At 40.7% G+C, this 14,417-nt stretch overlaps 2 protein-coding genes and 1 long non-coding RNA gene across 3 annotated transcripts; 2 read left to right on the forward strand and 1 right to left on the reverse strand.

Annotated features, from left to right (window-relative positions):
- On the forward strand, nucleotides 1-6,786 carry smad9 (SMAD family member 9). The gene is made up of 7 exons (XM_072445871.1): nucleotides 1-196; nucleotides 1,729-1,944; nucleotides 2,290-2,550; nucleotides 3,027-3,128; nucleotides 3,559-3,780; nucleotides 5,317-5,573; nucleotides 6,629-6,786. The coding sequence occupies exons 1-7, from the start codon at nucleotides 1-3 to the stop codon at nucleotides 6,770-6,772; spliced, it is 1,398 nt and encodes a 465-aa protein (XP_072301972.1). The 3' UTR covers nucleotides 6,773-6,786.
- Nucleotides 6,787-7,201: 415 nt separating this feature from the next.
- Nucleotides 7,202-10,862, reverse strand: rfxap (regulatory factor X-associated protein). The gene is made up of 3 exons (XM_072445874.1): nucleotides 10,209-10,862; nucleotides 8,837-8,947; nucleotides 7,202-7,895 (listed from the first exon to the last, which is right to left on the reverse strand). The coding sequence occupies exons 1-3, from the start codon at nucleotides 10,629-10,631 to the stop codon at nucleotides 7,791-7,793; spliced, it is 639 nt and encodes a 212-aa protein (XP_072301975.1). The 5' UTR covers nucleotides 10,632-10,862; the 3' UTR covers nucleotides 7,202-7,790.
- A 277-nt stretch (nucleotides 10,863-11,139) lies between these two features.
- LOC140360603 (uncharacterized) lies at nucleotides 11,140-13,042 on the forward strand. Its single transcript, XR_011926934.1, has 3 exons — nucleotides 11,140-11,220; nucleotides 11,943-12,082; nucleotides 12,471-13,042. It is a non-coding gene; the product is annotated as an uncharacterized lncRNA (long non-coding RNA).
- Nucleotides 13,043-14,417: the final 1,375 nt, after the last annotated feature.

The raw sequence follows: 14,417 nt of genomic DNA on the forward strand, positions 1-14,417 counted from the left end.
ATGAACACCTCTGCCTCCATCACGTCCCTGTTCTCCTTCACCAGCCCCGCGGTCAAGCGTCTGCTGGGCTGGAAGCAGGGAGACGAGGAGGAGAAATGGGCCGAGAAGGCGGTGGACTCGCTGGTGAAGAAGCTCAAAAAGAAGAAAGGCGCCATGGAGGAGCTGGAGAAGGCTCTGAGTTGTCCCGGGCAACCAAGTGGGTATTAAGCCGCGGGATTAAAGGCTCCGTCCACACCGGCTCGTACACTGAGCCCAGAACCAAACCTTGACTAAACCGAGTCTACATCTGGGCTTTAATGTGAAGGCGCCCTAAAGCTTCCCTTTTGACTTTAGATGCTCTTTTTGAACTTAACTTAGACTTAACTTAAGTCTGGTGCCCTGGGGCGGCCGCCATTCATCAGAAGAATTGTGACTTGTCGGCTTTTAAAATAACCGACTATTTTAATCAAAAGTAAACTTATGCCAAAACACATTATTTCACAAAGACAGCGATGTTATTAAATCAAAATGTAAAAATAATTCACTTCATTCATACATTTTCTACAGTAGGTTATTTTTTTTAACCTGTATTTTAAGGCCAAAAAAAAATGGTGCGTTTCCGGTAACATTGAAAAAATCCAAGTCGGTAGGTCGGATTATTATTATTTTTTTTACACATGTTTTTTTAAATCCTCAGTCAGGTTTTGCAGACAGTTTTCTTTTCTCAGAAGTGACCGCTCTGTTGCGGTGTGTTTATCTCACCGGTCAGATGAACGGATGCGGGAGGCGGGGCTTTGGCTTCTATTCGCTCCGTGGCTCCGATGAGGAAAGGAGCGAACACGGGATTGTTTGGTTTTGTAGTTTCACTGCGTTCACACGTTCTGTCACAGGAAATATAACACCGCTGTGACGAGTCCTTGCTGCTTTGCTCACGGAGACAAACCACTTTTTGGTCGCTGTTCTGAACAGCTGCAAGTTCCCCGAGTTGATCTGGCGCTGTACTCACACCACGTTTGTGAATGATGTTTGCTCATAAAACGATTATATGATTATATCCCACAAGTAAAGCGGGACAATAACTTCACAGCTGAAACACCGGGCGTGCATATCGCCATCGCCCCCTAATATGAGCCTCTGCGCAGGCTGCTTCTGCAAACATGGATGCGCCCGGAGGTAAAACAAACCCAAAAATCAAAAGTCCGGCGATTTTCTCGAAACGTACGGCCGGTAAATCTGCGATAAAATGTTTAAGGTCGGGTTTCCATTCTTTTTAAATTCAGGTCGGTCGGGTTAATACCGGAAACACACAACTTTTTCTTCTTGGCTTAAATGTATGATAGAACTAAAGTTGTTAATAACTGACCCTTGAACAGTATCAGAATGTATTTGTCATTTCAGCATATAGAAATACACAGAGCAGCGCAACAATAAATAGTGTTCAAAAGTAAATTGAGTGTTTGATTGGATATTACCGTATTTTCAGGACTATAAGTCGCACCTTTTTTTATAGTTTTGGCCGGGGTGTGACTTATACTTATATTTATACTATATACTTATACTCTAGAGCGACTTATATGTGATATTATTTGTCATTTTCACACTTGCAACCGCATTTCATACTCCAGCGCAACTTATATATGTTTTTTTTCTTCTCTATTATGCATTTTTTGGCATAATAGAGAACTTATAGTCCGGAAAATACGGTACAAGTCCAGCCTTTGTTCCTAGCGTGTTCTGTGTTTCCTGCAGGTAAGTGCGTGACCATCCCGCGCTCTCTGGACGGCCGGCTGCAGGTGTCCCACAGGAAAGGCCTCCCCCACGTCATCTACTGCCGCGTGTGGCGCTGGCCCGACCTGCAGTCCCACCACGAGCTCAAGGCCCTCGACTGCTGCGAGTTCCCCTTCGGATCCAAACAGAAGGACATCTGCGTCAACCCGTACCACTACAGGCGCGTGGAGACTCCAGGTACGCTCACACGCGGCGCCAAACGGACCTCGATGTCAACGTTTTTAACCACAGCGTCGATAGGCCGGCGCTGCCATGACCGCGATACACGATATGGTTGCAGTGTCTGAATTTATCAAACTGCTTCATGATATTAAAAACCAAGACAAAATCAAGGCTCTTAAAGACTTTAATACGCTAAATAAGATAAGATAAGATAAGATATTCCTTTATTGTCCCACATGGGGAATTTTCATTGGTGCAACGCAGGTAGATACAGAGGTAGATACAGAAGAACAGATCACTGAGTCAAATCAAGCTTTTTCAATGTTTTTTGCTGTAATGTGATCTTCTTCTCCCGCTCAGTGCTGCCCCCTGTGCTGGTGCCGCGCCACAGCGAGTTCAACCCGCAGCACAGCCTTTTGGCCAAGTTCAGGAACGCCTCCCTCCACAACGAACCGCTGATGCCCCAGAATGCCACCTATCCCGACTCGTTCCCGCCGCTGCCCTGCGCCTCGTTCGCCTCCTCGTCCCCCTCGTCCGCTCACGTCCAGTCGCCCAATACGCAGAGCTTCCCCGACTCCCCCAGCAGCTCCACCGACCCCGGGAGTCCGTATCACATCGCAGGTGAGTGACAGCAGAGTAACAATCGGGATAGTTTGGACAAATTAAGGTGTATTTACTTGTATTTAGATCATTTCCCTGGTTTTCCAAATGCTGCTGACTTGTTTCAATACATCTCTTCTTATTTCCAACCAATTTTTGGGTGAGAAAATTCAAAATGTGCTAAATCCTGAAACAGTAATAAGACGTAAACAAACGAACCTGATAAAGTGATGGCATAATAATAGAATAGTTTAGAAGTGACTTTAAAATCTCCATTGGTTTAACGTTAAGATGAACTGTCTATGACACAATCCTGAGCAAATGTATTTACTTCTTTTAAGCTAAATTAACTTTGTAACTATTCAGAAAAGTCCTGAAACCAGTGAGAAATATCCCATAACTATTAAACAATTTAGTCCATGTTAGATATTCATTTTGCAGTGTTGTCTATATAAGAAATTGCATAAAGCTCTAACAATGTGTGTGATGTGTTTCAGCTGAGACTCCGCCCCCTCCCTACAGCATGATGGAGAACAGTCCACAGGAGGACGTGAAGCCCCCAGAGACCACCAAACTCACCTTTTCTGCTCCACACAGAGGTGACGCCTGCGAGAGTATATTTCATACATGGATCAGATTACAAAATACATAATATAATACAGTGTGCAACCCTTCCACGTCCTCAGCTTCCTTTTTAACCATCGACTCTTTATCCTCTCCTGGTATCATAAATAAGTTAACTTCAATAAATTAAGATGAGTGTGGAATTGTGAGATTTGATGATGGATGGAATTATATATTTTTAACCTTCTTTTGACAAGCCTCAGCTCATTTATCAAAGTGGCACGTTTGTGTGTATTTTACTTCCCTTTTAAATGTTTACGGCCTAGTAAAAGTGGATCAATAGTACAAGCTAACTCAAAGTCACCTGGAGATAAACATGTGGCATCACCTGCACGTTATTAGAAAAACTATACACTTTCATTTATATATCTGTCTTCTGACCGATCAATACTTGGTCTGGTGCAGATTTACGGCCCGTGTGCTACGAGGAGCCCGAGTACTGGTGCTCCATCGCTTATTACGAGCTGAATAACCGCGTGGGGGAGACGTTCCACGCCTCGTCCCGCAGCGTTCTGGTGGACGGCTTCACCGACCCGTCCAACAACAAGAACCGCTTCTGCCTCGGGCTCTTGTCCAACGTCAACCGCAATTCCACCATCGAACACACGAGGCGCCACATCGGGAAAGGTGAGCGCGAGGCTGTGATTTTGACTTTGTGGTGTTTTCTGTGTGAAATGAGAGAGATGCACTTTAAACATGTAAAATGATGTGTTTATTTACCTTTAAATCAGTTCTGGAGGAAATTTCACATTATTTTTTTCCATAGAATTTCCAAAAAAGTAATAAAAAGGCTAAATTATGAGGAAAGTGTGATTCTGTCTTATTCCAAACCATGTGAGTTGTGAGGCACTGGAGCCTATAGTTGTGGATATTATATTTGTGACAGAACAACACGCAGATCAGATGTAATATGATATGACCTGACACACATAGATAAACATAGTGCATTCTTTTACACTTTTCCAGTCTTTTATAGAGCAGATATGTAAACATGACAGAGATAGTGACATTATTGTGGTTTATACACATATCTTTTACGAGAGTATTATCAATATCCCTGAGTTTTGTTTTTCCTGTACAATAAATAATATGATCTGAAACCGTTTGGTGCCATATAATGTCCGCAGTTAGTTATTATTAATTACGCGATTTACACTTGATCCTGTAACTATTAAAGTAAACCTTTAAAAACGACTTAATACTAAGAGAAAGCCTGACCCAGCAGCAGTCGTTTAGTCGATGGTGTTTTCAAAGGTGTTTTAGTCCAACACATTTTTTATTCATCAACTAATTATTTTATTACGACTTTAATCATTTATTTGCACATGAGCAGAAAGGGCTTGGAGTGAATTAGCTGCAGTTTTGGGTGTAACAGCCGGTCAGTGCCACGCCCCCTTTCAATCAATAAAGCGGTGTTCAGGGTGTTTCTTTAGTTGCCACAGCAACAGAAGTGTTGGGGCGAAGCTTTTCCCTGATTGTAGTCATTTCGTGCGTGACATTGCTTGGCCTGTCACTCACGGTAGTTACTATGGCAACGTCACCAAACGAGAGATGGCACAGTATTTGGCTCAATGTTTATTGTGTGTATATTTTGCAGTTTTCGTAACATGATTGAGGGTTGAATAATTAACACATTGTTGAAACTGTTTTTTACCGAGGGCCACATTTTGAAACTCACACGGAGCCGAGGGCCACAGACAACCAGCCAATGAAGTCAACCATCTGGAATTTTGCATTTAACATAGTTTCGATGCCTTCACTCCTTTAATAAGACTTGGAAATTAATATTGGGTTTTATTTTTAAATTTGAATTTAATTTGACAGTAAAAGTACTAGGGTCAAGCCTGAGGGCCAACAGAAACTGGTCTGAGGGCCACATTTAGTAGTTTGAACACCCCTGACCTAAGTGTTTTATTCTGCTATTTATTTATTGCAGCTAATGCTTTTAACAACTCCACTTGAACCATTTGTTTTGGGCTATTATCCTTCTTTAAAGTGATTGTTTCAGTAGTATAAAGTAGTTTCAGTATTATTGTTTACGTAGCATCACATCATTCATGACACTCCAGCGGTTGCGATTGAAAAGGCAAAACAAAAGGTTCAGCGTAAAAAGAGAAAGGGGCAGTGCGTCTTCCTCCAGCTGATAAACGATGTGTGTTTCAGGCCTGCACCTGTACTACGTCGGGGGCGAAGTCTACGCCGAGTGCCTCAGCGACAGCAGCATCTTTGTCCAGAGCAGAAACTGTAACTTCCAGCACGGTTTCCACGCCACCACCGTGTGCAAGATCCCGAGCGGCTGCAGTCTGAAGATCTTCAACAACCAGCTGTTCGCTCAGCTCCTGGCCCAGTCTGTGAACCACGGCTTCGAGGTCGTCTACGAACTCACCAAGATGTGCACCATCCGCATGAGCTTCGTCAAGGTGCTTTATTTGTAACATTATATCAATGAACCTGCTTTTATGCTTTACTAATGACATGCAAACAGAGGTGAGTTGTATAAACCGGCTCAAGTGGGAATAACTGCTACAATCTGCGGCTCTCTGTCTGTCTTTTGAGCTGTTCAGCCGCCAGAATGAGTCATTTCTATGGGTTTTATACTTTAAGAACATTCACTGGGCCCCTTGTTTAGGCTGTGTCCGGCATTCTCCTCCTAAGCTCTGTGTCTGATGTCCCAAATACTGTAACTGAGTACTTTGCTAGTAACTGTGATCTAATTACAAGTATTTTCACAGTAATTATAAGACAAAGCTCTTCTCAGCACATCTTTTATCTGCTTCATCACTACCTTGATTCCCTGATGCAACATAGCTCTTTATTTCAATTTCAACTCATTAATGTGGTTAAAATGATATGTCTGATGCACAGAGATTAGAAATTATTAAAAAATGGATACCTTAATAGTTGTTAAGAGTTGTAAGATCGAGTACATCACCTATAATTAAAACTACTAAAATGTGTTTAAAGTGATATTTCCGCACTTTTCTTGTTATTGTACCGTCTATTAAGTAGATGTGGGATACTTGAACGGTCAACCAAGACATTTACAGGCACATTTTAGCACATTCCTGACACATTTCTTAAATATTGTATATGTATCGAGACACTGCAAAAATGTCGAGATGTTCAGGTTGGCAAATTGGTTCAAAATATCAGGGATTTAAAATAATATTGGACCAAATCATGAACAATATATTGTCCATCCTTAGATATAGTCCACTCTCTCTCTGTATATACCTCTATAATATTTGTACTAATGTGTTTGAGGACGTTTAAGTGATAGTTTTATGATACGTTTCCACTCCCTTGGTCTTATCTCTTTTATTATTTAATATATTGTGTTTTATGTTCTACAGAGTCTCCCGTCAGTTTCAATGTATTTTTAAGAGTTACCGTTCACAATTAGCTGCTCTTTTTTCCCTGCAGTGCACAATGGCCTTAGATCATGAAGGATATCTCTTTTGTTTCATGTTTTCAGGGCTGGGGAGCCGAGTACCACCGGCAGGACGTGACGAGCACCCCCTGCTGGATAGAGGTCCACCTGCACGGGCCCCTGCAGTGGCTGGATAAGGTGCTGACACAGATGGGATCTCCTCACAATCCCATCTCCTCCGTCTCATAAGACAAAAGCACTGTTTCCACACTTCTGAACGTGCCGACCTGCGAGTCACACTTGGCTGTACAGTGCATTTAGTTTGGCTGGTTTGTATTTATAGTACTGCATAGATGAGAGCTGCGTATTTATAACTTCAATGTCCATTTACTCCAAAAGCTGCACTCCCAAAGAAGATGAACTGGGTACATTTGGTACTGAAGATGTCATTACTGTAGTCGGGACTGTTTTACTGTGTTTTATTATTATTATTTACCAGTGTTGATGTAATGTATTATTTTTACTTCTATTAAATATGATTTTCTTTAAGAAAAAACATGTTTTGTTTGATTTTAGCTTGTGATTTTTACAGGTAAATCAATAACTAGGGCTTGTTTACAAGAAGAAAATCTACAATAAATCAGACCAATCCAATTAGGAACAGGTATCAGTCTTAAATCAAGTTCTCATTTTAATGAATGTTATTCATTATTTCAGAACGATGTGTTCACTGAAAAGGTATAAACATTTCCATCACATACAGCACAGAACTCAGCTGTGCTTTGAAAACTTACACTCCTTAAAAACTCCTTTAATAAGTTAACATTTTCTTTGCTCAACAATTTAAAACCTTTTAAGTTCTTCAAAATGTCTGAAAGCTCCACGTGGAAACAATGCTACACATTTTACATGTCATTTGATTGTCATCGAGACAATCTCTTTACTTTAATTACTGTCAAACCGGATTAATGATTTTTTTAAACGGATCATTCTCAAGAGGCAATGTCCCCTCACCCATCTTCATGATTGCTCTGAACACACAAAACACACAAGAAAACAGTATTTCACATTATTTCACAACAGTAAAATCGACATAAATATAGCCTTTGAACGGCGCTCCATGGTTTGGCGTTTAGAAATGAGTTCGTTGTATTGTTCTGCCCAGACGCTTCCTTCTTGATAGACATCCCCGTCTGTAGAGCCTCCGCCATTCCCTCCTCAGTGTTTCCTTGGGGACAGTTGCTACGGTGAAGTCTGGGGGCCGGTGTCAGCAGCCCGGAAACTGCGGCTGTGCCTGAGAGCGATTCTGAGCGACGAGGAGCTGCTGCTGCTGCTGAAGGAAACTGATCACATCCGGACTCCTCAGCAACGACTGTGGCACACGAGAGACGGGCAAGTTAGTCATGAACAACATACACCATGAACAGGAGAACGTAGACTATTCACACAGGAAAAGAAAAGAAAGAAAAGTGTGCAGGGGTCGACAATACACTCGTTAAATATCTCACATTTAAAACATACTACTAAAAGTCACCAATCTGTGCATACTGAAGTGTTTACGGGTTTTTTAGGTCATTTTAACACCATAAACAACCCACCGTTCCAAATGTGTTAGTTTGGCTGAGCTAGCAGACAAGAACTCAAAATGTATCAGTGAAAACCCAGTTACGTTAACGAAATAAACATTTACAATCGTGATAATGTATTCAAAATAACATAAACGGTAGAAGACTATTGATTTGTGTCCAAGTTATTCAAAAATGATCGCATTAAATCTGTTTTGAAGGCGGACAACCCATCTGTTAAACTGCAGTACACGCTACGCTCAAGGGCACCGCCAATATGTATTTAAAAGGTAAAACGTGTTGCTATAAAAACCTTATTTTTTACATAATAAATCCAACCCAATTCTATAGTATAAAAGTCCAACATATGTGGAAAAGTTATTAAAACGTGACTTCTATATCCATTTTATATCTATGGCTACACACAGCTTGCCTTTGCCTTTCAGTTTCCTGTTATAGATACTATTTATGATGCATTTATTGTAATTAGAAATATATTTTGTACATGTGGGGGGGAATAGACGCCCAATACGCTCAGTTTAGAACCACTGCACTTGTTTTAAAGGAACAATTGATCACAGAACCGCCAGTGGAGCCTCGTCTGCCGATGGCGACAGCTGCTTTGAGGATTTTCGTGGAGCCACGGAAATCCCCCCGTGACAATGGCAGCTGCCTCACCGGGACAACGCGAAATGTGTCCGTACAGAACATCCATCCACCCGGACGGAGACGGGTGAGTCACACTTACCAGCCGCTTCTGGTTGAGGACCTGCTCTATGAGGGAGGGTCTGGCAGGTCGGTCGCCCATCGCCCCCAAACGCTGCTTATTCACAGACACCGGGCGCTCCTCTGCACTCTCCTGAGACGGGCCGGGACAACAGGGCGGATTAGTGACATGTACATGAAATAAACTCACGGTCTTCAAAAGTACCGTAGTATACTGTAGAAAACATGCTGTAGAAAAGGCACCTCTCTACACCCTCCATCAAAAATGTGTGTCTTTGCCTTTATTTCATTTTAATTTAGTCCTTGAAGCTAAAAGTCTTACATTTAGCGTCTTCAGAGCAGAGCTAGCCTATTAGCCAACAGCAGGGGGAGATAAAAAGACACTTCCTCTCAGCCTACAATTAATTTCCTCAACAATTGGACTCGGAAAGGTCAGGAACATGTCATTCAGTTGGAGAAAAGTGATCAGTTCCACTATGAACGATCCCATATTCTGCAGTGTTCCAGTGGTTTATCCGGGCTCGTGTTTGTACGACTGTTCACTCGCTATTAAGCACTTTAATCCAAAATGTGACAAACCTGCTTCAGTCTAATATTAGTTTGGAGCTCTTACAGGGGCAGACTTCATCACTCATCACCCACACTCACTGCCAAAGCTCCAAACGCTGCGTGCGATCTGGAAACACAAGGCTGCGTTCATGTGATCCGGGAAACTGAGAGGAAACAATGTGAAGCCTCCGGTGTTTTGATACAGCCAGAGGAACAACTGGAACACGTGCACATTTTGGGGCGGCAAGATAATGAAGTTTGATGTCTCTGTGCCCAAACTGTTTGTTTATTAAGTTGTTATCATCGGCCTTACTGAGAACAGGGCGGTTTGAGGGCCTCCCACAGAAGATTTTAAATATATCAAACCATGATTCCAGTAATGTTGGTATAGGGTGGTCATGATTGAGGGTCTGCAGTTTTAAACAGTAAATTAAGCCCTTTTAGAAGGCGGTGTGCAAAATGTCAATCAATGATGTACTTATGTTATAATATAATGTTTAACATCCCCCGAAACGTATAATGTGTGTTTTTTAACTATCAGAATGTACTTTAGATGATTTTAAAAGGCTCAATGATTTGAGAGTGACATATCTGATTTTCGATTGTCATTAGATTTGTAATGATTGTTTTTAAGAACAATTCATATTTAAAAGTGTCCAGGGGAAAAGGCAAAGGAACTGACAAACTAATAAAACATCTTGCATTTCAAAAAACAGAACACTTCATACAAAACAAAACGGTATATTTTGATTATGGGGGAATGTGCTTTACATACTGCTTCCAAATTGCGATTAACCTATCGACTAATACCAACGATTCCGATTAACCGTCGCCGCTTTACTCACGTCCAGTTTCCCGCTGGACATGGCCTGGTCGTTCTTCTTCTTCTTGTACTTGTCCTTGTACATCTTGTTGCGGTGCTTCTTGCACATCCAGGGCTTGCGCTGCTTGGCCACCATGGTGGTGGTCTCCGTGCAGCCGTCATAGGTGCACTGTTTCGGGGCGTTGTCTCCCTCGGACGCGTCCTCGTCGTTGAGCTCCTCGGGGCTCGCGGTGGCGTCGCGCGGGTCGGACGTGTCCTGCATGTCGCTCTCCTCGTCCGCGTCGTCCATGTCGTAGGACGCGCTCTCCGGCTCGTGCGGCGTGACCACATTCCTGCTGTCCAGTCCCCCGCTCTTGTTCATGTAGTACTTCTGCCCGTCTTTGGTGAACAGCAGCGTGGACTCTTTGTCTTTGAGCGCCGTGGGAGACTTGTCATCTTCGCTCATGGTTCGCGGCAGGAAATAAAGTCCTCTCGGAGCTTGTTGTGCTAATGCTAATACTAATGCTAACGGCTCATTCAGCGCTCTGTTGACATATTCCCTCCGGATGAGCTCAGTTCTTGGTTCGCTCCGTGTCGCTGTTCTTTCTTTATTCAGTGCTGCGTGTTCTAAATGTCCCGTTAGCTCTGGTCAATAGAAATGTCCCTCATTCAAGCGGCTCCATGCTAACAGCTAATGCAGCTGGTGCAGACCATGGATGTATTATATTATCTGGATAGGGTACGCCCCCTCTGCCTCTGACTCCAAATTGAGTAGTGGCCACTTCGCAGAATGCAGCCTTTTGGTCGGACCATTTCAGGAGTTCGGCCTCTAAAATTACCAAACATGCTAAATTGTTTTTAGTCTAAAAATAAAATAGAAGGAATTTCACTCTTCAACTGTTTCTAAAATACTTAAAAAATACATTTTTAACCTCCCGGTGAACGGTGTACGCGCACCGAGCGCGCACGTGACCCTCATGAACGAGCCTCGGGAGAACATGTGACGGAAACTAAACACAAGCAGAAAAAAGTGACGAGACGAGACCACGATACACGTAAGTTGTGTTTGTATGTCATTCCTCACGTTTCACACATCGTTCCATATGAAGTGTAAAACAACGATTACACAGTTAACACGAGTGAACACAAGTTAACACGAGCTAACGTAAGCTAAAGTTTAGCTACACAAAGATGCAATAACACGTCACGATGGCTCGTGCTTCTGCAAATAAATAACTCATTATTTCTCTTACTAAATGTTCTAAGAGACAAGAGGTTAAGCACAGATCAAGGAAAACTAGAGAAAGAAGGGGAAATAAAGTGATGTTTGTATTATGTGCTATAAAAAACAACCAATAATTCAAATATAACCTGCTGAAATGGGTCATATCTTACACATATAAATGTAAAGGTGTTTAAAAGTGACAGTGCTGTACTTACAGGGGCTGAGACCACATTTGAGGTTTTATTACATATTTCATAATGACGTGTGCTGTGTTTAAACAAAGCACATGCTTGTTTTCTATAGGAATGTCATGGATTTACTTCCATGGAATATGTAGAGATTTAGCAAACATGTCAGTTATGTTCTAACTTCTAAGGTTTAAACGTATGCATAAATAAATGACTTTTGGTTCTAGCTTTAAAAATTAATGTGAAAAGAGGAACTTTTGTGTTACAGAGCGAATTGTAAATCTGTCAATAACATATTCCAGCTTTTCTCTGTTAAATGTGCATAATATATCAATGTTCTAATGAGTATCTTTCTCATCTTCAGAGTGCTGACCAGTGAGTTTGGTCTGTCTGTGCTGTCCAGAGCTCTACAGGTCACTGCAGGTCACTACAGGTCACTGCAGACCTAATCACTGCAGACACAGAGTCATCTCAAGTAAACTCCTGACGACTCCAAAGCAAAAGGTATTTTAATAATAACTTCTGCCTCGACTAAAAGTAAACAGTGTAGAATCAGTACTTTGAATTTATAAAATGTCTGTTTTGTTATGACCAAAAAACTAAATGAGAATTGTTCTTCAAAAGAGCCACTGCTGTGTCACATGTGTCTGTAAAATAGCTTCAGGACAAACATATGAAGTGTATGTTATATGACTTGTATAATCTAATACATATGAAGTGTATGTTATGTGACTTGTATAATCTAATACATATGAAGTGTATGTTATGTGACTTGTATAATCTAATACATATGAAGTGTATGTTATATGACTTGTATAATCTAAAACATATGAAGTGTATGTTCTATGACTTGTATAATCTAAAGCTGTGACATGTTCTGTTTGTCTCTCAGTCAAACGATGGAGCTGAACGGAGGAGTTACTGAAGTACATAAGACTGCGTAGCCATGGAAACAAAGTCTTGTTAAATACTGAGATATTCAGTATTTTAACACAATAATGTCACATTCATGTGCATACAACTGATGTAAAAAGAGTGTTTATTTTACCATTATTATTAGTATTATTTTGTCTTACGCTGTTTTTATTTTATCTTTATTTTCCCCCTCCATTCCTTATTAGGTATGAGAGGTTCTGTCTAGAGGAGTTTTTGTTTATAAGAGTTCTTCTATTAAGATCGATCTATTAAGAGTGTTTTTTTAAATTTCTATAAGTTATCTGTCCTTTTCCTCTGTATCTACTGTGTTGCAACAACAAAATTTCCCCATGTGTGGACAATAAAGGAATATCTTATCTTATTCAGTTTGTTCTATTTGACTTATACAGGTTGTTTTATCATTGTTAATATTTTTATGTTGCACTGAATCACCAAAGCAAGTTCCACTGTTTGTGAATTATTTTCTTTGACAATGGCAATACATTTTCTGATTCTATTAATGATGATGATAATAATGAACAGTACAGACTCCAAAACTCCTTAATAAGGGACTCCCACATTGTAGCTTTAAAACTCAACTAAAACTGGCTAAAATCAATTTATCATTTGTAGTTATAATCAGATTTGCATTTATTGAACAAGTTCATTCATGTTCATTATTCTTATTAAATACATTAATAAACAAATGTGTTTTGTATTTATTAAAGATTGACATGATAAAAAAAAAACGACACAAAAGGAAACTGAATATAATTAAATACTTCTTAACTCAATTATGTAACAGAATCGATGATTATATTTTATATTTCTTCTCATCTGATTAAAAAAAATGCATATTGGCCAAATTATATTATGTAAATAAATAACTGAAAAGTTAATAACAAAATAAATACCCAAACCAAAAACTACAGAAAATGATGAGGACGTTATTCGACCTCTAAATGTAATTCGTTGTCATTAAACCAGACTTTTTATCTTAACACTTCTTTATAATTCTCTTAAATATCAGAGCTTTACAACATGATACATTTATATTTATAGATGGATATAACAATTCATCATTATACGTTACGTAAACAGAATATTTCAAGCCGAATTATTCCAAAAGTCCGTGTTGACTCTTCTGAGTCTTTCACGCTGCTGTGACGTGCGCGCTCCCGACGCCAAAGCCTCACGGCGATGACGTCACAAAACGTGGGAGGAGATATACCAGTATACAGGAAGTAATGCGGAACTAAAAAACGTTTTTGGAACCATGCGCCAATGAGCAACTCCATAGGTTTCAATGGCGGCCATCTTGGCTTCCGGGGGCTTGGTGCAGACTGCTTCTTCTCCGCGTGTGCGCAGTGCTGCGACGACCTCTAGTGGTCACATTGAACTAGGCAGGTTTATTTGTAGAGCACATTTCATGCACAAGGCAATTCAAAGTGCTTCACATAGCAGGAAAAATGCATTCAAATCACAAGGAAATTACAGAAATACAATAAAATTAACTAAATAAAAAACACCAAGCCAAATCCAAATGTATCTGAGCACATTGGCAGGCATTCCAGACACTCCTTCCCATATTTGACATTGCAGCATGACAGGTGTCTCCGGGATGGACACTTTTAGATTGATTTGTTCCCATATCTGCGCGCTTTCTGCAAACTGTAACGTCACATACCTGGACAAGTAAAACACATTTAAAATATTGCCAGTGGTTCCATTCTAGTTCCAGCGTGAATTAGAAGTAATTATCCCTATTTTGGTTTTGAATCCAGGTCACCCTTGAAAAGAGGTCTCAATGGGTTCTTACCTGGTTAAAACAAGGTTAATAAATAAATAAGATTAAATTCATCTTGTCCGTCCATGTCCCACAACACTGCTTTACTTGTCCCACTTTTACTTCATAGTGTGTTGA

This window comes from Eucyclogobius newberryi, unplaced genomic scaffold (genome assembly GCF_026437365.1).
Source record: "Eucyclogobius newberryi isolate DKJ021-1_F unplaced genomic scaffold, fEucNew1.0.hap1 SCAF_15, whole genome shotgun sequence".
NCBI classification, from domain to species: Eukaryota; Metazoa; Chordata; class Actinopteri; order Gobiiformes; family Gobiidae; genus Eucyclogobius; species Eucyclogobius newberryi.

Coding starts and splice junctions, on each gene's coding strand:
- smad9 (XM_072445871.1), top strand. CDS start 1: ATGAACACCTCTGCCTCCATCACGTCCCTGTTCTCCTTCACCAGCCCC. Junction 1,945..2,289: donor CAGGCGCGTGGAGACTCCAG/GTACGCTCACAC, acceptor TCTCCCGCTCAG/TGCTGCCCCCTGTGCTGGTG. Junction 2,551..3,026: donor GAGTCCGTATCACATCGCAG/GTGAGTGACAGC, acceptor GATGTGTTTCAG/CTGAGACTCCGCCCCCTCCC.
- rfxap (XM_072445874.1), bottom strand. CDS start 10,631: ATGAGCGAAGATGACAAGTCTCCCACGGCGCTCAAAGACAAAGAGTCC. Junction 8,948..10,208: donor TGTCCAGCGGGAAACTGGAC/GTGAGTAAAGCG, acceptor GGCCCGTCTCAG/GAGAGTGCAGAGGAGCGCCC. Junction 7,896..8,836: donor TCCTCAACCAGAAGCGGCTG/GTAAGTGTGACT, acceptor CGTGTGCCACAG/TCGTTGCTGAGGAGTCCGGA.